Below are 24,441 nucleotides of genomic sequence, written 5' to 3' on the forward strand. Positions count from 1 at the left end.
CATAGAGACCTGACAATAGTTTTCAAGTTATTTTCCCTTTAAATCTAGACGCACATCTCCATCTGGCAGAGGGGCAGATGCACAGATGCCAAGTTTAGAAGTGTGTGGAGTTACTGTATTATATTTGTGTTTCTCTTATTAGTGTATATGTACTTATCATTTTACAGTGGAATTGTCTCTTGTCTGGACTAATACTGTATTGTGCAAGGCTTGAACTAGTAATGCTGCACAAGGATTGCAACACAGCTTTCTCTCCTGTGTTATTCACTGGTTCTCATTTCTATAGGATGCTCAAACATTCTTACCTGATTCTGGTACCAGATTCAGGTCCTCCACTATACAGAAGGATGCAGCAAGCTGGTCTCATTCTGTGCTTTACTATCACAAGCAAATTAAGATAGTAGAGAGCTCCAATAGAGTAACATTTCTCTAATTCACCAGATTAATGTCTTGTTTGTCCTGGTTCTGCCTTTCTCTGTTGGGAAGAAAGTGGTTCTTAGTTTTTCCTGTCTCTTTTTCTGCACGGGCCAATTCCTTGTTCCTCCTTTACCTATTGCACGTTGTACATGCATTTGACTCTGATTATATTTAAATGGTAACATAGTAATTTAGGTTGAGGCACATTCAACTTTTGTCCAAATGAAACCTGCCTAACTACTCGCTGAAAGAAAACTCATTTGCAGTCTCTTCAATTGGCCTTAGAAGGAAAATACAATTCCTTCCCTGTCTATAAAATGTTCTATGTGTACTGTATATTGTGAGTGTGTCCCTAAGCTCAGTAAGTGACAGAAGCACAGAGCATGTGCAGTGAATCAGCAGAAAAGAAGACGGGGAGCTACTGAGGCATCTTTGGAGACACAGATCTTTACTGATAAGGGCTGTGGTTGCCTTGGGCTGGTACAGAAGCCCAAAACATAATGTACAACATTTCTAGCTACTACTTCTACTAACTAAGCTTTAGTTCTCCTTTAGTAACATGTGCATTCAGTCTAGCAGCCATTCCATTAAGTACTGACTTGCTCCCCAGTTTGCCCTCTAAAGACCCATATTATTGCTGTTTTATGCTGTCATATCTTCATTTCCAAGCCAATAAAAATTGCTCTGATTTTGTGCCATGTAAATTCATGCCAATATCGAAAGCCACTTTCATAGATTTTAAATAAGCATTTACCCACCATAACTGACCTTCAGGCTGGGCCCCCTTAGCTCATAACAAGGTTACAGATATATAGAAACACTGGGGTAACAGTCACCCTGCTATAGTTCCAGGGGTACCCAGGGCACAAATAAACACTCACCTTGATAAAGGCCCTAAGGTGGGAGAAACGTTGGACACACAGATTGAATGCAGTAAATGTGACTTTATTCATCTAAATAATTTGTAGTGCGGTTCTATGTGAAAATCTATACATATAATTATGATCCAGCACCTACCATCATCATCACTTATTTTTAAAACCATTAGGCGGGGGTGCAATGAGGCTGTGACCACAGACAAATACAAAACACATATGTACAATAGGCCAATAACCACACTCACAGGTCTTTTTTATTTTTTCACTATTAAGAAAGACCTGCGAGTGAGGTTATTGGCCTATTATATATATATATATATATATATATAAATATATATATATATATATATATATATATATATATATATATATATATATATATATATATATATATATATTGTATGCACAGCCAGAGTGGCTTGTAGCCCTTTTAGGGGTGCCTCCTTTGCCCCCCACAGGCATCTGACATTGCTTAATTGAGCCCTGTCCCCTGCCAGGCTGGTATTAAGGATTATAGTAATCATTGAAGCTGTGGGTGTGGGTCCCACTAGCCAGCGTTTCTCCCTTCTCTTGCACACACACGCAGCTACTTTCCTGGGAGTGCCACTTCCTCACAACCTGTTGGGCCAGAACACTCTAGCAATCAGCCCAGGTTTATTTTGGGGAAAAGTAATTCTGTACACAAATGAGAAAGGGCTGGGCCACTTGCCTCCCCCCCCTTCCCAGGAAACACTACTTAATGTAGACATCAGATTGAATTCATCCATATCACTTCTCATCTGTAGCAGGTAAGGACTTTCTTCACAATAGAATTTCCCTATTCTAATGGATGTATCCTGAGCAGATCTCTCATATATATGGGGCTGCACGACTGCAAAGGTCATTTATTGTGAAAATCATATTAATGTATTGAACAGCTGCCAGCTGGATTTTTTTATATATGAGCTTACAGTCTTCAGGTTGTGTTATCAGTGGTGTAGTTCAGTCTAATAGAAAGCTATGATTGCTGTTTAGGCTCACAAATGTAATCTGGTAACTGAGGGTAAATATTGCCTGGATCTGAGTATCTCTGAGACATCACCTTGTTTTTCAGCAAGACTTGATGAATTGGGAGTCATACCAATATAATGCTATAGGTATGGGACCTGTTATCCACAATGATCGGGACCTGGGGTTTTCTGGATAATGGATCTATATGTAATTTACCTCACGTTTACTCAATAATCATTTAAATGTTAAATAAACAGAATAAGATACTTTTGCCTCAACAAGGATTAATTAGATCTTAGTTTGGATCAATTACAAGGTGCTGTTTAATAATTACAGAGAAAAGGGAATTTTGATGGTGTGATTAGCACTCCTGTTTATACTGACTATGCATCGTACAGTATTTCTGTGTGAGTTTCATTTCTAGTTTTCATAACTGTATACATTTCTACTGTGATATTGGATTCTGCCTGGATTTGAAGTTCTTTAGTAAAGTAGTTAAATTCATTTATATAACCCTTAAATACAGCTTTGTTCATATATTCTGTTAACCATGTGTCTATTTCTCCTTCCTTGCTGACCAAATGCAATTCAATGAGAAAAACTTCCCATGGTTTATCACATAGAAACTCAACAGAAGTCTATGGGGAAAGTCTGAAATAAATTGAGAGATATGCTTGTCTCATTAAATTGAGTTAGTTAGATCCTGTAAAGATTAAAGTACTCATTATAACGCAAAGCCATAAAGCAGAGCATGACTGTTTTCTACAACAAAAATGACTATATCCTTTCCAACGTGTATGTTAATCAATATAGCCTTCATGTCTATGTTTTGTTTAAACTTTACACTTTGTTTTCCGTTGCAAATACAGTAATATTTTTCATGAGATTTTTTTTTTTTTTGATGATATTTTCTCCCATTAGATCAGACCTTTGTGTCTATTAAATTCAATTGTCTCATATCTGATACCAACACAAAACCGTTAAAACCATTGCATTTCCATGTGCGGTGGTTTCTCAGGCTTTACTAGATGTTACAGACACAAGGAGGGACAGCAGTTACAGTCAGCCAAACTTCTCACACAGGTGTCTCAGACCCAGAAAACAAGGTCCCCAATGTCAGCACCAAAGGGTTTCTCTCTACCCTAGCTTGCCTACACCCTACACTGCTAGCTTAGTCATGAAGGAATTACCCTGATGCTCTCCTTGGGGTGCATCTCTCACTCCTACAAAGAGCTATAAAATAAGGACTAGCTATAAATCTATATGGACCTCTTTCAAGGCTGCTGGGTGCAGAAACATTGTAAAGACTCCCATTCATAGAAGACTAATGTACCTTGTTGACAGAAAGCTGCAGGAAGACACAGAGGGTGATAGCAAGGCATCTCTGATCTTGGGGTGCTGATCTTCAGGTGATTCTTTCCACAGGCTTCTCTCTTCTTCTGTTGAGGCCTTCTTTGCCTCAGACTCCCAGAACCACCTGCTCTCGCTGGTCCCATCCTTTTATAGACAAGAGGGAAACCCGCCTAACAACACTGGGCCAATAGACCCCTAGGGTACGCCTAACCTGTATGGGCATCTCCCCCCACCCCCCACCAAAACCTCTACAGACCCAACCCAACAGCTAGAGAGTAGTGGAAGGATTAATACCCCACTCCCATACATACGTTTTATAATCTTGTAAAGGCATAGCAGCTAAGATTTTGTGCCACTGGGCCAGCTCCTAACAATCTGTGCTAGCCTACTGTCATTGGTATTGTCTTCCCCTATCAGACCTTTCTCAGTGTGGCTTCACAAACTTGTCATGATCTGCACCCTAACCTCACCCATTTGAAACAATACAGAAATTCAATGAGAGGTACAGGTATCTGCAACAAAGACTGTTGCCTTCATGTTTACATTGCCTGCATGATAAAAGTCATAAATATGAATAGTGGAGTGTTGTTAGAATGAGTGAGTAACTGGTGTGAGTGGCCAATCACAACATCAGCAGTGAGGTGCTGGGTCATCTCTTTCTCATTCTTCTGTGCTTCACTGGCTGACACAGTCACCCAACGTCACTGGTGAATCTCAGGCAGATAAGAGTATTATAGCTTAGCTTAGTAATAAAGCAAAATAATAGGGGTTCTGGATAATGTGCATCAAGGTTTCCTAAACTTTCTTACTCTCTGTATAAATTCAATTATGATAGATCATCACTAGCACAAACCCCATGGACGTCTGTAGTCTGAGATTATTAAAATGATAGATTGTAGTTCCAGCAGAGCTATATGTTATGGAGCTGCAGAAAACACACAAGGCCCTCATTACTTAACAGCTATAATCATTAGCCTCACCATATTTCTGCCAGAGAGTGAGCAGCTAAGGGTTCTCTGTGCCCCTACTATGCCCTTAAACTTGGGAGGTATAATAGAGGCCTCACATGCTCCAGACTGTTACTGTTACAGATCCAGCTTGCAGCCCTTGATATAATATATAATGTACACAGTTATCAGTCATTGTAGCTTAACTCAAGGTGTAGGAGTTAAACTCCCTGGATCAGATTTTAGATGTTTTTGGCTGCTGTCTTTTTGGCAACACTTGATCTAAATGTACAGACACAACTTCTTAATCTTTAGGTAAACAAAGCGCTGGTATGTGCACTGAAGCATACCTGCATCTCCACATATGAAAGCACCACCTCAAAGTCTCAATGAGACTAATAAAACGTATATGGCCCTAAATGACCAAAACAGTTAGTCCCCTGCCCCTCCAACCATCTACTCTGCTCATTGTCAGCTAAGTCATCCCTTTTCTCACCTGAACCTTGACTTTCACTAGCTGTGAAAAGAAAAATAGGTAGCACCTTCCGTTGATAGAGATTAATAACTTTCAGTGGTGTGCAGGGTCATGAGATATATATAGCTAAACAAAAAGAAAGAAAAAGTACGACCCATAGTGTTGCACCTACCCACTTTTTGATCTGAGGTCCCAAGAGATATAAGTAAAACTTAACTTTTATTACTTAACCACATAAAATTGATATGAAACAAAAAAGTGTATACTAAAATATTAAAACAAAGTTAGGTACACAAGCTGAATCGACACTAAGTCAGCAGCTCAGGAACGGTAACTGTAGACTGAGAGATTCTAGTGAATTGGTGTTAACAGTCACACCTGTTGTATTCCTATATTCTCACATACAGCAGGGCACTGGTTAATCGCTATATAAGTGGCCTTGACGGACCGGATGAGAATGTGGGTCACTATATGTCCTTTGTAGGTAATTAAACCAGAATGTGGCAACACACGCTTATATCTCTAAGCTATTTGTGCATATATATATGGCCACATATATTTGGCAATATAACGGCGCAAGTGGGGTTAAATGCGAGCAATAATTAGAAACCCCAAACTTCAGTGTCCTCTTAGGACCCGCTCCCCTCTCCTTTGAGTTAGAGCAAGAGTGCCGTATAAACAAGCGCAACCGCCTGATGCGACACTGTTGCCAGTGACGAGAGGAGGATCTGCCAGACGGTGCTGTCAACGCTGCCTCTGTTCCGCCCACACCTCCCTTACTTGGCGTGGAAAAAAGGAACTAGAGACAGTGTATCCGACTAGCGGAATACATTAAGCTAGATGCAAAGGACGTGGTTTCCCAAACCACCCTTCCACCCTTCCGCCCTTTCACCAGTGCCCATTCATTTCCCGTTTCTACCTAACAGTTAAAAATTAAATTAAGAGGCGCCTGACGCGCGTTTCGCTCGCCAACCTACGAGCTTTTTCAAAGGCAATTTGAAAAAGCTCGTAGCGGGTCCTAAGAGGACACTGAAGTTTGGGGTTTCTAATTATTGCTCGCATTTAACCCCACTTGCGCCGTTATATTGCCAAATATATGTGGCCATATATATATGCACAAATAGCTTAGAGATATAAGCGTGTGTTGCCACATTCTGGTTTAATTACCTACAAAGGACATATAGTGACCCACATTCTCATCCGGTCCGTCAAGGCCACTTATATAGCGATTAACCAGTGCCCTGCTGTATGTGAGAATATAGGAATACAACAGGTGTGACTGTTAACACCAATTCACTAGAATCTCTCAGTCTACAGTTACCGTTCCTGAGCTGCTGAGTGTCGATTCAGCTTGTGTACCTAACTTTGTTTTAATATTTTAGTATACACTTTTTTGTTTCATATCAATTTTATGTGGTTAAGTAATAAAAGTTAAGTTTTACTTATATCTCTTGGGACCTCAGATCAAAAAGTGGGTAGGTGCAACACTATGGGTCGTACTTTTTCTTTCTTTTTGTTTGACTTTCACTAGCTGCCTGCAACCTTCTCTCATACTCCCCAGGAGAGCAATACAGTAGGTCTTATGAGCCTCTATATAATTGTAAGAAAATTACCTGGGTCGCGGCGGCGTGGACGGCCGCCACGCCGCCGCGCTCCTTCTCCGTCGGCTTCCGGGTCCTAGTGCGCGCGCGGCGCGCATGCGCATTATTTAAAGGTGCAGGCGCGCTGGCGTAATGACGTTAGCGCGCAATGGCGCGAATTTCAAACTGTATTTAAGCCCATTCATTGGTACTGCTGGTTGCCCGTGATAGGATTTATCCTGTGGTTTTGCCTGAAGCCTTGTGCTGTTTGTCCGTGTTTATTCTGCTAGTTATCCGGTTTTTGACCCCTGCCTGTTTCCTGACGACGCTCCCATCTGAATCCTGACCTGTGCCTGTTACCCGACTACTCTATTGCCTGAACCCCTTCTGCTTGATACCCGGTTTTGACCCTTGCCTGCCTGACGATCCTTGCTATCTGCCTGCCTCGACCCAGCTTGTCTGACTATCCTCTCTGCCTCATCCTTGCCTGTAACCGTGATCCTCGGCCCAAAAGACTCTAGATACTTGCCGTGCCCCATTGCCTGCCAGAACTCTAGCCTTGCCCACTCATAAGTCCAGGTGGCACCCCAGTAGGCGGAGGGCCTTCCCGAAGCCCAAAAGTGGTCACACATACTGGTGAAGAGAGCTCTGACCACGGTGCTTGGCTCTAGTTCTGGTATTGGGTGCCGGCCGTGACATTATCACGGGCCATGGAGGACGACGATCACATTGAAGCTGCTGCTGCTGCTGCTCCTCTCCCAACATCCACTGATCTGTTGCTTACTACTTTGCTGCAACGAATGGAGGACCAGGAGCAAAAGCAAAATTATCTGCTCCAGGGGTTCCATAATCTAACCCGCCAGCTGGGACCCTCGCAGCAGTCAGCTAGTTCTGTTCCTACATCCTCTGTGGGTTCCCCGCCTGATAGGGGTTCTACATCCAGACCCCAGGAACCCAAGATCGCATTTCCTGCCAAGTTCGGTGGGGACAGAACCCAGTTTTTTGTTTTTCAAGAAGCCTGCAAGCTGTACCTCAGCTTTTTCCCCCATTCTTTTCCCTCTGATGAGGAAAAGGTCAGATTCGTTATGACCCTATTAGTGGGTGACCCCCAAATCTGGGCACTTAGACTGCCAGCCACCGATCCTGCCCGTTTTTCTTTAGACCAGTTCTTCCGTTCTATGGCTATTCTATACGATGACCCGGATCGCGCCTCTTCGGCCGACACCGCAATTCGTAAATTACGCCAAGGTAAACGGGAGGTGGAAACTTATTGTACTGAGTTTCGTAGGTGGGCGGTGGAAACGGGGTGGAATGATACGGCTCTACGGAGTCAGTTTCGCATTGGTCTGGCCAAATCTGTCAAAGACAGCCTTGTTAACTATCCCCTATCTTCCAGTCTGGATGACCTTATGTCTTTGGCCATCCAGATAGATAGGAGACAAAGGGAGAATAGGGATGAACAGGATACTTCTGTTGGGTATAAACATGTTCATAGTGCTAAGTTTTCAAACCCCTCTGTGTCTCAACCTCAGGAGGAGCCTATGCAGCTAGGCATCTCACACCTTACTCCTGAGGAAAAGGCACGCAGGCGGTCCCTTGGGCTGTGTATTTATTGTGGGGAGAAGGGTCACTTTCTCAATCAATGCACCAAGAGGCCGGGAAACGCCCAAGCCTAAATGGAGAAGGGGAGCTTCATTTGGGTGCAGGCGTTTCCTCTCCCCAATCTGCCTCTAAGGTTCTATTACCAGTTAAATTGACCTGGCCTACGGGCACTATCAAAGTGTCGGCTTTCATTGATTCTGGGGCAGAGGGTAATTTCTTGGACACGGCTTTTGCTGCAAAATTCAAAATTCCACTGGTTGCCCTTAATCCGCCCATGAGAATCCTTGCTGTAGACAAAAGACCCTTGGGGTCTGGGGTGGTTTCCCAAAAGACCATCAACCTGTCCTTGTGTATAAGTAATCTGCATTCTGAAGAAATAGCTCTGTACCTCATTGAGGGAGCTTCCTGTCCTCTCATTCTGGGTTTACCCTGGCTCCAGAGGCATAACCCTCTGATAGATTGGGTTTCTAGGGAGGTTATTCAGTGGGGTTCTGGTTGTAGTGGGGTGTGTACTCCATCTGTAGTGGGTAATACCATCCTTGAGGGGTTACCATCTGCCTACACTGCCTATTCTGACGTATTTTCCAAAAAGGCAGCTGAGACACTACCCCCACATCGGCAGTATGACTGCCCTATTGATCTGCTTCCGGGATCATCTCCTCCTCGAGGCAGAACCTTTCCCCTTTCATTGCCTGAGGCCCAGGCAATGAGAGAGTATATTTAAGAGAACCTTGCTAGAGGGTTTATTAGGCCTTCCAGTTCCCCTGCGGGGGCAGGGTTTTTCTTTGTAGGCAAGAAAGACGGTGGTTTACGCCCCTGTATTGATTATAGGGGCTTGAACAAGATCACTGTGAAAAATCACTATCCCTTACCCCTTATCTCTGAATTGTTTGACCAGGTCAAGGATGCTAAAATCTTCTCCAAATTAGACCTGAGGGGAGCTTACAATCTCATACGGATCAGGGAGGGGGACGAGTGGAAAACTGCTTTCAATACCAGGGATGGCCACTATGAGTACCTCGTAATGCCCTTTGGTCTATGTAACGCCCCAGCAGTGTTTCAGGAATTTGTCAATGACATCTTCCGGGACCTGTTGGGGGTATATGTTGTGGTTTATCTTGACGACATACTAATTTTTTCTGCAAATCTTTGCGAACATCGCATTCATGTCTGTGAGGTATTACGTAGGTTAAGGGTGAATTGTCTGTATGCTAAGTTAGAGAAATGCACATTCGAGGTAACCTCTGTCCAATTTCTGGGGTTCAAAATTTCTTTTAAGGGTCTTGAAATGGATCCGGGCAAGGTGAGAGCTGTCCTGGATTGGACTCAACCCCTTTCACTGCGTGCAACCCAGAGATTCTTGGGGTTCGCAAATTATTACAGGCAATTCATCAAAAACTTTTCTGTCATAGTGGCGCCCATCACTAATTTAACCAAAAAAGGTGCTGATCCCAGCATGTGGCCCCCTGAAGCTATTCAAGCTTTTGAAACCCTCAAGAGGGAATTCAGTTCCGCCCCAATTCTACGCCATCCTCATACTGCTTTACTTTTCATTGTGGAGGTAGATGCTTCTGAGGTAGGAGCAGGGGCGGTTCTTTCCCAAAGGCACCCGACTACCAACAAGTTGCATCCCTGTGCGTTCTTCTCTAGGAAGTTCCTGCCCGCTGAGGTAAACTATGATATAGGGAATCGTGAATTGTTGGCAGTCAAGTGGGCCTTTGAGGAATGGCGGCACCTACTGGAGGGGGCTAAACACCAGATTACGGTCTATACTGACCATAAGAATTTGCTCTATATTGAGTCAGCTAAGCGATTAAACTCTAGACAGGCTAGGTGGGCTCTGTTTTTCACCAGGTTCGATTTTTCTTTAACCTTTAGAGCTGGTACAAAGAACATCAAGGCAGATGCTCTCTCTAGGAGCTTCGACTCAATCTGTTCTGACTCAGATGATAATCCTTCTATTATCCCAAGTGAATGTATTGTAGCCACATTGGAATCTGACCTCTCTTCCTTATTGTCCTCTGTTCAAACTGATGCTCCCTCCAACACTCCCGAGGGGAGGCTTTTTGTTCCTGAAAATCTCAGAGAACAGGTGTTAAGAGAGGTTCATGATTCCAAAATGGCAGGACACCCCGGTGTAAGTAAAACTACATCTTTGTTGTCCAGAAGTGTGTGGTGGCCAACTTTCAAGCAAGATGTAAAATCGTTTGTAGACTCTTGCCCTGTTTGCCAACGCTCTAAATCTTCTAAAAATTTGTCCCAGGGATTACTCATTCCCCTGCCTATTCCTGAGAGACCGTGGACCCATCTTTCGATGGATTTTATAGTGGACTTACCATCGTCCCGGGGGAAAACAGTAATTTGGGTGGTCGTGGACAGATTTAGCAAAATGGGTCATTTTATCGCACTTCCACATCTCCCTTCCGCTAAAACCTTATCTGAGCTTTTTATTCAGCACATATTCAAGTTACATGGTTTTCCTGTTAATATTGTTTCTGACAGAGGGGTTCAGTTTGTCTCCAAGTTTTGGCGAGCATTTTGCTCTTTAGTGGGGATTAATCTTTCTTTTTCTACTGCTTATCACCCACAAACCAACGGGCAAACTGAAAGGGTAAATCAGACCTTAGAACAATTTCTAAGGTGTTATGTCTCTGAGAATCAGTCTTCTTGGGCAGAATTGTTACCCTGGGCAGAATTTGCCTACAATAATGCTTCTCACTCCTCCACTGGGGAGTCTCCGTTTTTTGTTGTTAATGGGTTGCACCCCAAGGCATTTTCTTTTTCAGGGTCTGGTTCCTCTGTTCCATCTGCCAACTCCTCTGTCGAACAGTTTTCTAAAGTCTGGTCACAAGTTCACAACTCTCTTAAGACGGCTACATCCTCTCAGAAGAGGGCTGCCGATAGGAAACGCAGGGAGGCACCCCAATATAAGGTGGGAGACTTGGTGTGGCTCTCCACCAAGAACATTAAATTGAAAGTTCCTTCCCTAAAATTGGGTCCCCGTTTCATTGGTCCATATCCCATCACTTCTGTTATCAACCCTTCTTCTGTTCGTCTTAAGTTACCTGTTAATTTCAAAAATTTCTGATTCCTTTCATGTCTCGCTACTAAAACCTGCTTCTAACACCCGCCTTATTTCTGTTCCTCCTCCAGTGCAAGTTGACGGTCAGCCTGAATTTGAGATCCAGGAGTTCCTTGATTCCCGTTTGGTACGTAACAAACTCCAGTACCTCACTAGATGGAAGGGATTCGGTCCTGAGGAGAACTCCTGGGTCTCAGTTGATGACATCAAGGCTGACCGCCTCAGGAGGCAATTTCACATTAAGTTTCCTGGGAAGCCTGGGGGTCCAGTGGCCCCCCCTAGAGAGGGGGGTAATGTAAGAAAATTACCTGGGTCACGGCGGCGTGGACAGCCGCCACGCCGCCGCGCTCCTTCTCCGTCGGCTTCCGGGTCCTAGTGCGCGCGCGGCGCGCATGCGCATTATTTAAAGGTGCAGGCGCGCTGGCGTAATGACGTCAGCGCGCAATGGCGCGAATTTCAAACTGTATATAAGCCCATTCATTGGTACTGCTGGTTGCCCGTGATAGGATTTATCCTGTGGTTTTGCCTGAAGCCTTGTGCTGTTTGTCCGTGTTTATTCTGCTAGTTATCCGGTTTTTGACCCCTGCCTGTTTCCTGACGACGCTCCCATCTGAATCCTGACCTGTGCCTGTTACCCGACTACTCTATTGCCTGAACCCCTTCTGCTTGATACCCGGTTTTGACCCTTGCCTGCCTGACGATCCTTGCTATCTGCCTGCCTCGACCCAGCTTGTCTGACTATCCTCTCTGCCTCATCCTTGCCTGTAACCGTGATCCTCGGCCCAAAAGACTCTAGATACTTGCCGTGCCCCATTGCCTGCCAGAACTCTAGCCTTGCCCACTCATAAGTCCAGGTGGCACCCCAGTAGGCGGAGGGCCTTCCCGAAGCCCAAAAGTGGTCACACATACTGGTGAAGAGAGCTCTGACCACGGTGCTTGGCTCTAGTTCTGGTATTGGGTGCCGGCCGTGACAATAATGCAGTGCAACTTGCTTGATCTTCTAGCTGCAATTGTGGAACTATTGCCTCTACCATGATGGCACAAACTCTCGCAATAATAAATGGGCTCACAACTGGCCCCTCACTGACCCAACTGTTAAACTTAATTTTTGTAGTTTTATTTTTTGAAGACCCCTGTATCTAACAGATATATCTCAATCACACTCTCTTATTAGGGCCACATAAATAACTGCTTTCTAAACTAAGGTCCATTTGTTTTGGTAATGTTGTTTGTACATTGACAGGGAACTGGCTAACAGATTATGTACAGAGGGTGGTTGTCAACAGAACATCTTTAATTGGAGTAGGGTTGTATTTAGTTGTATTTAAGGGTTCTGTATTCGGTCTCCTTATATTTAATTTGTTCTTTAATGATTTGGTGGAGGGCGATGTAAGCAACGTATCAATGCTTGCATGTGACATAAAATTATGCAGGCCATTTAGGTCCAGTATATGGCATCCTGGGTTAAAGCACAAGAAAACCCCTCAGCAACAATTGTGCCCATCTGTTAGGGTGACCAAAAAATAATCTATAGCCAGTTACCAATCCCTGTCAAAGTGCATGATCCTTTTTCAATAACCTGCAATTTGGTTATTTTCATAAACTACAGTGACATCACATCCAGCAAAGTAATGATCCATAACTAAGATCAAGACCCCAGAGCATGAGCATAAACAACCTTTTAAATTCTGCGCACACAGACGCAAGCATAATGTCCATATTGAAGGCAGGGCTATGCGAGCATGGGCAGAACTGACATGAAGGTAAACCTGGAACCAATATGGCCACTACAAGCTTTATAGTACAATGAATTTTCTTCTAGCTCGTTACTATACAAGTATGGGGTGTTTAATAAAATCAATATAGCGACTGGAAATGGGCTAGGGTGGACTAAAGTTTGGAGTAATTTGGCATTTTGGACTTTTCTTTTCCATTAACTGGTAGACTGGGTGACTAAAGGTGGCCATACACGGGCCGATAAAAGCTGCCGACAGACTGTGTCGGCAGCTTATTGGCCCGTGTATGGGGGCCCCCGACGGGCTTCCCCGATCGAGATCTGGCCGAAAGTCGGCCAGATCTCGATCGGATGGGTTTAAAAATCCCGTCGGATCGCGGCCGTATCTGTTCGTTGATGCGGTCCCGCGATCCGACCGCTCGTTTGCCGAATGTTAGGATCCGATCGTTGGGCCCTAGGGCCCACGATTGGATCTGCCCGATATTGCCCACCTCAAGGTGGGCATATCGGAGGGAGATCCGCTCGTTTGGCGACATCGCCAAACGAGCGGATCTATCCATGTATGGCCACCTTAAGTAACAGATGAGATTCAGTGTTGAGTGATAAATATATTAAAGGAGACCTGTCAATGGAAAAAAATATTCCAAATCCTATTTTCTCACATTAGTCAGGCAAAAGCAACTGTAATTACACTATATTAATATATAACGGTTTGAATCTTGTTTCCTTCCATCTGGGAATGCATCATTATAGCAAGCAGGCAGGCACCATTTTGTGCATGCTGTTATTAAGACAAGCCTTACATCATCTCAAAGTCTTGTTTGTGCACCAGAATGGGGGACCTGATGTCCATCCCCATGTACTGGTTACACAATTGAATGGTAGAGAGAAAGAGGGAATGTGGGGAGAGCAGTGACATCTAGTAAGTGCTGAATGGAAAGTGAAAGTAACTGCCTGCTCCGCCTCTATGCCTAAGCCTAAGGCATAGAGGAGGGGCAAGCAATATTTGATTGACAGCTGAGATTTTGAAATGCGTTTACAACAGCTATGAATGCTTTAATAAAAAAATGGATTTCATATTTAAGGACTTTTATTATACAGCTTTTTATGTCTGGGTGACAGGTCTGCTTTAAAGGGGTTGTCAACCTTTAAATATACTTTATTATGATTTAGAGAGTGTTATTCAGAGACAATTTGCAATTAGTCAGAAGAATGCGCTGCATCAGGCAGGCAGGGTCCAGGATCGCCCCTGCATTCTATAACATGCTAAAAATTGACTTGAAGGTTAACTTTATAATATGCCATTATAATATGCCTGTGTCAGGCAAATCACTATGGAGAAGTACCTGGGGGTGCTTGTGGATAATAAACTTGACTGTACAAAACAATGGCAGTCAGCAGCAGGAAGGTAAACAAGGTTTTGGGGTGTATTAAAAGGGGTATAGATTTGTTGAAGGAGGGTTTATTATTTCCATTTACAAAGCACTGGTAAGGCTCCCCAGCAAGGAATTATTACCTCCTCACTCACTTACCTCTGGATCAACTAGCAGTAAGGCAGGTTAGGAGGTTTTTATCTGAACAAATTTTTGAACTTCATGGATATTTCTCTTTTTTTGAACCTCAACCAAATATGGATTTGGACTACCTACTCTTTCCATACCCATGTTATGCAGAACAAAATCTGCAATTAACATCACGGTAGTATCTACTCTTGGAAAAGGTCTTTTCACCCTTACTTTAACATGGGTAGATATTTATACACAATGGAAAAGGCCTAATTGAGCTCCCTACACAAACACTACACTTTTTCAAGCATCTTGGTTTATGTTGTTTCATGGGGTGGGATCCAACATTAAAGCAGTTTAAATTTTTTTTCTTCTTGAAGTCTGGAACGTTATTGTTCCTTGAAAGAGTAAACGCTAATGTATCCTTTGTGCATTCTTTCTGACGTCTACATAATCGTCTCACTGCTTCCCAGTCAATGCACTTCTTGGTTGTTTGCCAACGGTTTAACTCCCAGTTGTGTTTCTTTTTGTAAGAAGACTGTAGGAAATATCTTATGTTTCAGTTACTTCTTCTTCCATCTCCTCTTCTCTGTACTGTTTCACCACCCACCCTATACATACAAAACATTCCTCCCACAAACCAAACCTTTCTTATGGATTAATTCATGATGAAATCTTCTCCAGACAAGGATGGAATAATCATAATTATAACAATACATTGATTCAGGTGAAGGTTTAGTGATCATTGTTTTCTTTCCAAATTATTATTTTGATTCTAATTGTGGTTAGGGCCTTCATTAAACCATCCCATATCTCAGCAGCTATAAAGTTCTCTATAAAGTTCCAAAGCTGATATCTTAAGGAAAGTTATAAATGATTGGCCGAAACTGAATATAAACCTAATTTATTACCCATAATGTTGTAAAACAACAAAAAGAAAACTCATTTTCTGATTCTTACTTGACTTCACACGTGTAATTCCATTTCAATGTAATAAATGGACCCTGTATGTTATTGTAAGGAAATGAGAAATGATAAATGACTAAATGTAGAAGGTGAGGGCTCCCTAACAAACTCTGGGACTGTTCAGCTTGAAGGGAAAGGCTACGGAGAGAGTTCTAAATCTCAAAAGCAATCAATAAAGCTGCCAGTTCCGACCTGTGACCTTTCAGATTTTGCAAGGGATTTATTGAACATATTTGCATTTAAATTAGACAGTTGGGACTATTTTTAATTAAAAGAACTCCAGCTGCTCCTGTGACATTAACCCTTTATCCCCCCCATTGGACGCATGTCACCGCTCAGTCTGTCAATAAAAAAAACCATAACGAGATTACATAAATGCCCATTAATGAGATGGAGTTAATCTGAAAGAAATTTCTTCGTAACATCACAGTCTCAGCAGCTGAATTATAAAGCTCAAAGCTATAGAGTGTTCCATGTCCAACTTCCCTTACTGCTCAAGAACTGAAGTCTAAAGCTTCAGTGGTAACTGTTGTAAACTGATAACCCCTAGCCCCACAAAAAATTATCAACAGAGCATGTATTCAGGATATCCTCATATCAACACCAGTGCGACAGATAAAGTTAGCAACATATGGGCCAATATTGGAAGGCAGATAGGTCAGAAGCCAAACAGAAGCAACGTGTTCAGGAATTAACAGATGTAATAGATCATCAACTTTAGGTGCATTTAATGGCAAATATTCCAAGTTTGTACAGAACTGACCAAAGATCTGGAAATTTGACTAATGGAACAAAAAGATTGATCTGCTCCTGTGTTACCAGATTTTTTCTCATAATTCTGCTAAGGCTACTCAGAAGTTCTGGGGTTTTCCAATGTGTTGTGCCTGTTTTGTTCTTGGGACTTTATCATTTGTTGCTTGAATGTCTGAAAGTGTTTTGAGACCTGTGCAAGGTTCCCTTAGACTAGTGATCCCCGACCAGTGGCTTGTACCAAAATGTTGCTCACCAACCCCTTGGATGTTATTCCCAGTGACCTCAAAGCAGGTACTTATTTTTGAATTCCTGGCTTGGAGGCAAGTTCTGGTTTACATTCTACCGGCAGGAAGGCAGTTCAGGGACATTATTCACCTGAAGAAGAAGTGATTTGTCGCTGGGTGACTAACCTCCCAAAATAGCAGCGTGTGTCTCTGCCCTTAGACTCTAATGGTAAATTAAAAAAACAGCATTAGAAAGTGAGTGATAGAGAAATTTCCATTCAAACAAAAGCTCACATGCCCATTGGTTTCAGATGTCAGTAACTTTAAGCTCTTGAAATTTTTCATCTCATCCTTTGAAAAATACAGATGCGTATCATATATAGCTATAAGTACTAAACAAAGTCCAATTTGTTTTTAACCAGGAGCTGCCACTGGCAGTTCTAGAAAATGTCTAACACAGAGACCTGCCATGAAGACCCAGAGGTACCATATGCTCCCAGTAAAGCCTTTGAGATGCCCCAGATCAGCAAGAAAGATCTGAATTCTCCCCACCCCACCCATGATGACCAGGAAGCACCTAACATACCCAACAGATACCAAGAAATTACTAACTTGGCCTCTGAAGTCTTGGGGATGCCTCCAACATCTAATGAAGGTATGAATGTTCCACAGGTTACCGACAAAGATTTGAACATGTCTCATCCTCCCTGTGAAGGTGCATTGCCCTCTCCACCTGCTCAAGTTCTAAATCCGGAGAGTTCAGTTGCCCCAATGGACTTAAGCCTTCAGAATCAGGTGACGGCCACCTCATCAGGACATTCTGAGGTTTGGAAGAAGGGAGGCCGTCTTCTGTCTGCGCTTATGGCCATTAACATTGGTCTGTTTGGCAGTGTTCTTGTGAGTAGCGGATCACTGGAACATGTGTCTGTACAGGATAAGGAAGTGCTGGCATTCCTTGTTGTTCTTATGCTGCTTTCTGTTTTCTGGATGATTTTCCAGTTTTATTTCTCCTGCCAAAAGAATGCTGTTCTGTTCAAGGATTCACATGCGGGACCAGTGTGGCTAAGAGGTAAGGGGACCTTGTTCTGCTCTTCTAACTAGAGCTGTACCATTTGTGTTACTAACTATAAAAGGACAGGACTGCTGCTTACAATGGGGATCAGATAGGATCTGTGTCACTGTGACAGAATGCTCTGTTATAAAGATAGCTAGAATCTCAGCCATAAAGCAGGACAGGACTGCTGCTTACAATGGGGATCAGATAGGATCTGTGTCACTGTGACAGAATGCTCTGTTATAAAGATAGCTAGAATCTCAGCCATAAAGCAGGACAGGACTGCTGCACACGCAGACGCTGGCACACATGAACAGGGCCAGCTGAACGGGGAGCGGGTCTGGGCCAGTGGCGGCCCAACAAGTTTTTTGCCAGTGTCCCGCCGACCCAGTCCGACACTGACAAGAATCTCAGCCATAAAGCAGGACAGGACTGTTGCGTACAATGGGGATCAGAGAGGATCTGTGCCACTGTGACAGAATGCTCTGTTATAAAGATAGCTAGAATCTTAGCCATAAAGAAGGACAGGACTGCTGCTTACAATGGGTATCAGATAGGATCTGTGTCACTGTGACAGAATGCTCTGTTATAACGATAGCTAGAATCTCAGCCATAAAGCAGGACAGGACTGCTGCTTACAATGGGTATCAGATCGGATCTGTGTCACTGTGACAGAATGCTCTGTTATAAAGATAGCTAGAATCTCAGCCATAAAGCAGGACAGGACTGCTGCTTACAATGGGTATCAGATAGGATCTGTGTCACTGTGACAGAATGCTCTGTTATAAAGATAGCTAGAATCTCAGCCATAAAGCAGGACAGGACTGCTGCTTACAATGGGTATCAGATAGGATCTGTGTCACTGTGACAGAATGCTCTGTTATAAAGATAGCTAGAATCTCAGCCATAAAGCAGGACAGGACTGCTGCTTACAATGGGTATCAGATCGGATCTGTGTCACTGTGACAGAATGCTCTGTTATAAAGATAGCTAGAATCTCAGCCATAAAGCAGGACAGGACTGCTGCTTACAATGAGTATCAGATAGGATATGTGTCACTGTGACAGAATGCTCTGTTATAAAGATAGCTTACAATGGGTATTGGATTATAAAGATAGCTTACAATGGGTATTGGATAGGATCCACGTCAATAATATTCTGTTATGCTAGAAAAGCCAGAATTTTTTAAATGGTTTTTATTTAAAGTCCAACACAACCACAACATTTTACTTGTATGGCAATACAGTTAGGTGTTACCAATTATGTAGATGCGGATAAGCACATTTTAACCACAAAGCAGGACAAGGCTGCTTCCACTGTGACAAAATGCTGCTTTGTGAGAAAAGGGAAGAAGAATTAGGGAGATTTAATACCACTGATGTCAAGGGTTTGCACGTTGCTTAGTTAAAAATGTTATTGCTCAGTTAAGTCAGTGAAACACTCACATGTTTATGGTAATTTGACCTTTGGGACTGCAGCATTATGGTTATATTTCATGTTCAGATTTGCAGAGGTAGTAGTCAGGCAGATCCCATATAAAACCATTATAAATAATATGCAAATAAGCTTATCTATCTGTGAAGATTAGTATACTATCAAGCAAAGAAAAAAAAATCAGGAATGCTTGGAACCTGGGTTTTTCTGGATAAGGGATCTTTCCATAATTTGGATCTTCAGAACTTAAGTCTACAAGAAAATCATGTAAACCCAAATGGCTAGTTTTGCCTCCAATAAGGATTAATTATATCTTAGATGGAATCAAGTACAAGGTACTGTTTTATTATTATTACAGATAGAAAGGAAATCAGTTTTTAAAATTTGGATTTGGATAAAATGAGTGTGTGTGTGTTTTATTAAACATTTAAAGGAAAAAATAAACTAAACTCTATTTATATAGGGTATATGTTAAGGGCCTTGTTTTATGAGTGGTAATTTAGTGTTTGTCAATATTGCCTCCTCTTTTCCCCAGGGGGTCTGGTGTTTTTTGGTATCTGTAGTCTGGTTATGGATGTGTTTAAGATTGGATATTACATCAGTTACATCGATTGTGAGTCCCCAATCAAACTCATTCACCCCATGGTACAGAGTGCATTTATCATTATGCAGGTGAGGCTTCTCCTTTATTCTATACTTTCAGTTCTCTCAGTCATTAACCTTGTGTTCTGCCAATTCTCCAGTTACTCACTTTATGTTAGAAGGGATTATTCTTGCAGGGTGCAAAGTGCCAAAAATAGTGTTGTTTTGCACTTTGAGTCCTACCCTTCACCTTGAAAATTTGCTGCAGGTTTCTGAGCTCCAAAACTAGGGACAGAGGTTTATAGTATATAACACCCATGAATACAGTGCTGCCTACGTTTGGTTGGACTGTATCCTCCTGCAGCACTGTATTCAAGAGGGGTGAGCAGAGGCACATAGATGTCCCCCCTCCCGCCCCCTAACGTGTGCCTCATTCAGACATTCAAGTTGGGGAGTACCAGAGTGCGTAGACCACAGAGTAGCCCTGTACTCAGAGGGCCCTTTCCGGGGTGTAAATACCTGAATATTTATAGCTCTGAACTGAGGCTGTAGCCTTTAGTTTCCTTTTGTTGTTTTTGTCTAAAAGAACAAATACCTATGTAGGGAAGTTGTTTTTAGAGAAGAAGTGGTCCCAGGACCTAATATTTGCAGGACATTTGTGCCCTATAAATTCTCTCCAAAGAGGCTATAAGGAAAATTTGGTGTCATGGGAAAGGGCAGTCACTGTGGGATAGGTGTGTAATTGTGGAATAATGTCCATAGCACAGAAAGACTGGGCCAGTAACACTTTTAGAACTAGTGGATTCTAAGTCAGTATTTCTCCCTTTCAGACTTATTTCCTCTGGGTCTCCAGCAAACACTGCGTGCAAATTCATACAAATATTTCCAGGTAAGTTCTCTAGATGTTGGGTTTTTTTCTTTGCTCATCGTCCTAGGCTTTATCTAAAGATGGCCATGCATGTGGCCTCTGACCAACCTAATTTTCTCCACATCTGAACAAGCCCAATAAGATATAATTCTAGGAATGCAGATGTTTGGGTACTGTATCTGGATGTACTGGTTGCTGCCCTATCAGCAGCCATATCTCTCCGCACAGCCTTCCCCCTTACTGGCAGTATCTATAGGGGGAGCAGACCCCACAGTCACAGGTGCCCCGCAGTGAAAGGATGACCGGTAATAACCCCCTCCACTTACCCTCTCCTGCACCTGTCTGGCAAATGCCAATGCCCCTCCACTGCATTTAAATTTAGATCACTGGTGCACTGGGGAAGTGGGGATGCAAGAGCCTGCTGGGGCATGGGCAGAGATGCCAAAGTATGCTCCTGCATACAATTACAAATATGTTTTGGCACATGTCATATAAGAAGTACCCTGACAATACAGAACCAGCTATTATAACAGTCTGTTGGCTACTGGTAGAATGGTCAGAATATTGGCACCTTAACTGAACAGTAGGGGAACAGATGACACTATCTGCCAAGTGGAGAAAGGTTTAACCTGATGACTATCCCTGAAATCCCCGATCCATTGTTTGTGTTTTCATCATTGGATTTTCCAATATCACTAATAAAAATAGGCTCACGTGCAAATAAAAAATGACTGTCAGTTTAAATGCAGCACAAAACACAACTCACAAAACCAGCTGAGCCACCTAAACACACCACCCTATTTCCAGCCTTCTTAAGAATCTTAGCTCAGTAAACACTCACCCCATTATTATTAGTAGAGCTAACCTGTAGATACTCTATGTTCTCTGTTATTAAGTAAAACAGCCGTGTTAGGCAAGAGAACACTGAAAGGCACCTCCTTCTGTTGAGCCCCCTGCATTATTTAATGGGACCCACCAGTGGTGTAACTACAGAGGAAGCAGACCATGGGGCTGCAAGGGGCCCCATGAGGCACTTATTAATCAGAATTTTCAATATATATTGGTAAAACAGGTCAGCTTCTGCATATGTTGGGGCCTTAATCTAGTTACGCCACTGGGACCCACTTAACATGGTCATTCAAATAGGCCTTTAAAACAATATTTTTCTACCCCAGGCATGGCCTCATGTTGATACTTATCACCAACCTCAGCATCTGGATGGCAGCTGTAACAGATGAGTCTGTCCACCAAACCAGAGACCTTGAGGACGACCATAAAATTGTCCACAGCAACTCAGTTGGGTCCCATGACCACAAAGGTACAGATCTTAGATGGGGTTGGGTATGTAGTGATATGATATGTAGTGATGGGCGAATTTGGGGCGTTTTGCTTCGCCAAATAAATTCTTGAATTTCCCAAATATTTGCGAAATGGAGAAAAATTAGCGAAATGGCGCTGGTGTCTCGGCGTCCGTTTTTTTTTTACGCCACCGAATTTCGCGGCGGTTTCGCAAATATATTTGCAGGTGGAAATTCACCTCAAATTCATGCCTGGCAAATAAATTCGCCCATCACTACTGATATGACCTAGTCTGAGTGAAAGTTAGATAAAAACCCAGGCGGATTCAGTCTGGGTTCAAGTTTTGGTTGACTGGATGACAGTTCATCTTCTAGGCCATGACTAAAAAAACAACTGTGTAAAATACCACAAAGAGTACAAGCCAAGACCATCACAAATTAGACTTTGGTATAATTGACTAGTTATACTGTAGTGCCAACTACCTTTAATTACTTATGTCTCTTTTGCAGAAGTAGGAGGAGCACATGAACACACCTGCCAGTGTAGCAATCACCTGTGTCACATCTTCCAGACAGGATATTACTACCTATACCCATTTAACATTGAGTACAGTCTATTCGCCTCGGCTATGACATATGTTATGTGGAAGAATGTTGGCCGTGAAATGGATGACCAAGTGGCTCATCACAGTCACCTCAGCCTTTGCTTTTGTTTTAAGAACATGTTTGCCGGGTTCCTATTCGGAGGGGCAGTCTTACTGTGTGGTGTTGTTGTCCTTGTCATCTACAAGGTCAAGATCAACTTGCCAGATAAGCTCTACAGGGCACACATCTTGTTCTATTCATTCAGTATCGTGGCTCTTACTCTCATGTCGCTGGGTTCCTTGGCTGGATCCATTATATATCGTTTTGACAAGAGGCATATGGATGTTCATAAGAATCCCACTCGGACTCTGGACGTTACCTTGCTCCTAGGGGCAGCCTTGGGTCAATACTGCATCTCTTACTATTCCATTGTAGCTATGGTGGTCCCTTCTCCTGGGGAACTAATCAAAGCCCTAAATTTGGTCTACTCAATACTCATGATAGTGCAACTTACTCTTCAGAATACCTTCATCATAGAAGGGCTTCACCGAGAACCTTTTCAAGATGCTGCCCCACAACCAGAGAAGGGTCTTATCTTTGCCAATGAGACTGTGGCTCCTTCCCTATCTCATAATGAACCCCCAGGATTCCCAGCACCAGCTCCTGATATCCCAGTCAAACCCAAACAGAGTATAGCTGAACCCCCATGGAATCTCAAGCGTAGGCTGGTTCAGGAGATCTCGCTCTTTCTTCTGCTTTGTAACATCATTGTAAGTATTTGGCATCAATATTTTCTGTTGTGATGAACATTGGGGGGTAAATATATATATATCTGTATATATGATATGTGTTTGTGGAACATTCTAAGCAAGACCGAGTCAACAGAGATGAAAACTCAGTTGAAATAACAGCACCACCTCCTGGTCATTTTTAGCCGACTGGCTAGACTTGGTTGGAAATGAAAATTTCCTCAGAAAAGGGAAGTCTTGTGGTGTAGAAAATGAAATTAGTGAGCATAGATGAGACCTACGAGTAATGTTGCTCTTTGCAAATCACTGCTCTTACTTTTCACTTTCTTCTTCTTATTTTGGCAGCTCTGGCTAATGCCAGCATTTGGCGCACGCCCACAACTGAAGAATAACCTGGAACTGAAGTTCTACGGACTTTATGTGTGGTCTATAATAACCAATATCTGCTTGCCCTTTGGCATTTTCTACCGCATGCATGCAGCCGCCAGCCTATTGGAAGTATTTCGAATGTCATAGGCTGGACAGAGGTCTGTAATTGGGTCAGAGGATACAGTGCCAAAGAGAAGGTGGATGAAGGAAACTGAAGGATAAACTCAGGGATATTTTTTCCTGGATTCTGTGCCTTAATAAACATCTCCGTGAACCCCCCCCCCCCCCGACATGTCAGCTGAGTGACTATCTTGGACCCTCAAGTCAGATAATCAATTAAATAATGAAACCACTTTACTAGAATAAGTAAGTTGGATAAAATATCTTGAGTCGATCCGAGCCCCAGAATTCCCATGGCTCAAAATTCATGCAAATAAGGTTTATATTTATATCAGATGAAAGGTCTGTACATGGTTTCCTGTTTATCCAAGTTGTACTTCTTCTGTATGACTCCTGATCATGGGCCTTGGATAAATACCTGTTTTGTCCAGTTATTCAAGCATATTAAAGATAATAAGGAAAGGCCCCATATTTTTGACAGTGCTATTACTGATCAGATCCAGTTCAATGATATGGAATAAGGAGACATTTTCTACATGTTGAGTAGGCTTTTGTAGGTTAAATGTTGTATTTATACAGGAGATGTAGATTGCTGTTTGTGTACAAATGTATGGAAAGGAGATTTTGCAATATTCCAATATTAAAGAAATATTATATTGCCATTGCTTGCCTGTGTAGTTTCTGTAGTGTGGGGTAACAGGATAAGACTAAACAAAAGCAGCATGGTGATCCTGTGGCCGAAGGAACAGTTAGGAAAGATAAAAAGCAATATATACAAGAAGTCACGCAGTAAATGGATTACTGACGTCAAGCTGCAGAAAGTAACCATATGTGATTCACTCTGTTGCACCATTACAACACCCTTGAGACAGCAA

General features: G+C 42.7%; 1 protein-coding gene across 1 annotated transcript; it reads left to right on the plus strand.

The window, feature by feature from the left end:
- Nucleotides 1-1,999: 1,999 nt before the first annotated feature.
- Nucleotides 2,000-24,228, plus strand: LOC108701106 (proton channel OTOP2). Its single transcript, XM_018235315.2, has 7 exons — nucleotides 2,000-2,083; nucleotides 16,930-17,576; nucleotides 19,531-19,667; nucleotides 20,408-20,466; nucleotides 21,621-21,763; nucleotides 22,254-23,098; nucleotides 23,423-24,228. The coding sequence occupies exons 2-7, from the start codon at nucleotides 16,955-16,957 to the stop codon at nucleotides 23,591-23,593; spliced, it is 1,977 nt and encodes a 658-aa protein (XP_018090804.1). The 5' UTR covers nucleotides 2,000-2,083; nucleotides 16,930-16,954; the 3' UTR covers nucleotides 23,594-24,228.
- Nucleotides 24,229-24,441: the final 213 nt, after the last annotated feature.

This window comes from Xenopus laevis, chromosome 9_10L (assembly GCF_017654675.1).
Source record: "Xenopus laevis strain J_2021 chromosome 9_10L, Xenopus_laevis_v10.1, whole genome shotgun sequence".
Taxonomy (NCBI): Eukaryota; Metazoa; Chordata; class Amphibia; order Anura; family Pipidae; genus Xenopus; species Xenopus laevis.

Excerpts from the sequence above, each read along its gene's own strand:
- LOC108701106 (XM_018235315.2), top strand. The coding sequence starts at position 16,955 with ATGTCTAACACAGAGACCTGCCATGAAGACCCAGAGGTACCATATGCT. Across the intron at positions 17,577-19,530 it reads GGGACCAGTGTGGCTAAGAG|GGGGTCTGGTGTTTTTTGGT; the intron begins GTAAGGGGACCT and ends TCTTTTCCCCAG. Across the intron at positions 23,099-23,422 it reads TTCTGCTTTGTAACATCATT|CTCTGGCTAATGCCAGCATT; the intron begins GTAAGTATTTGG and ends TTATTTTGGCAG.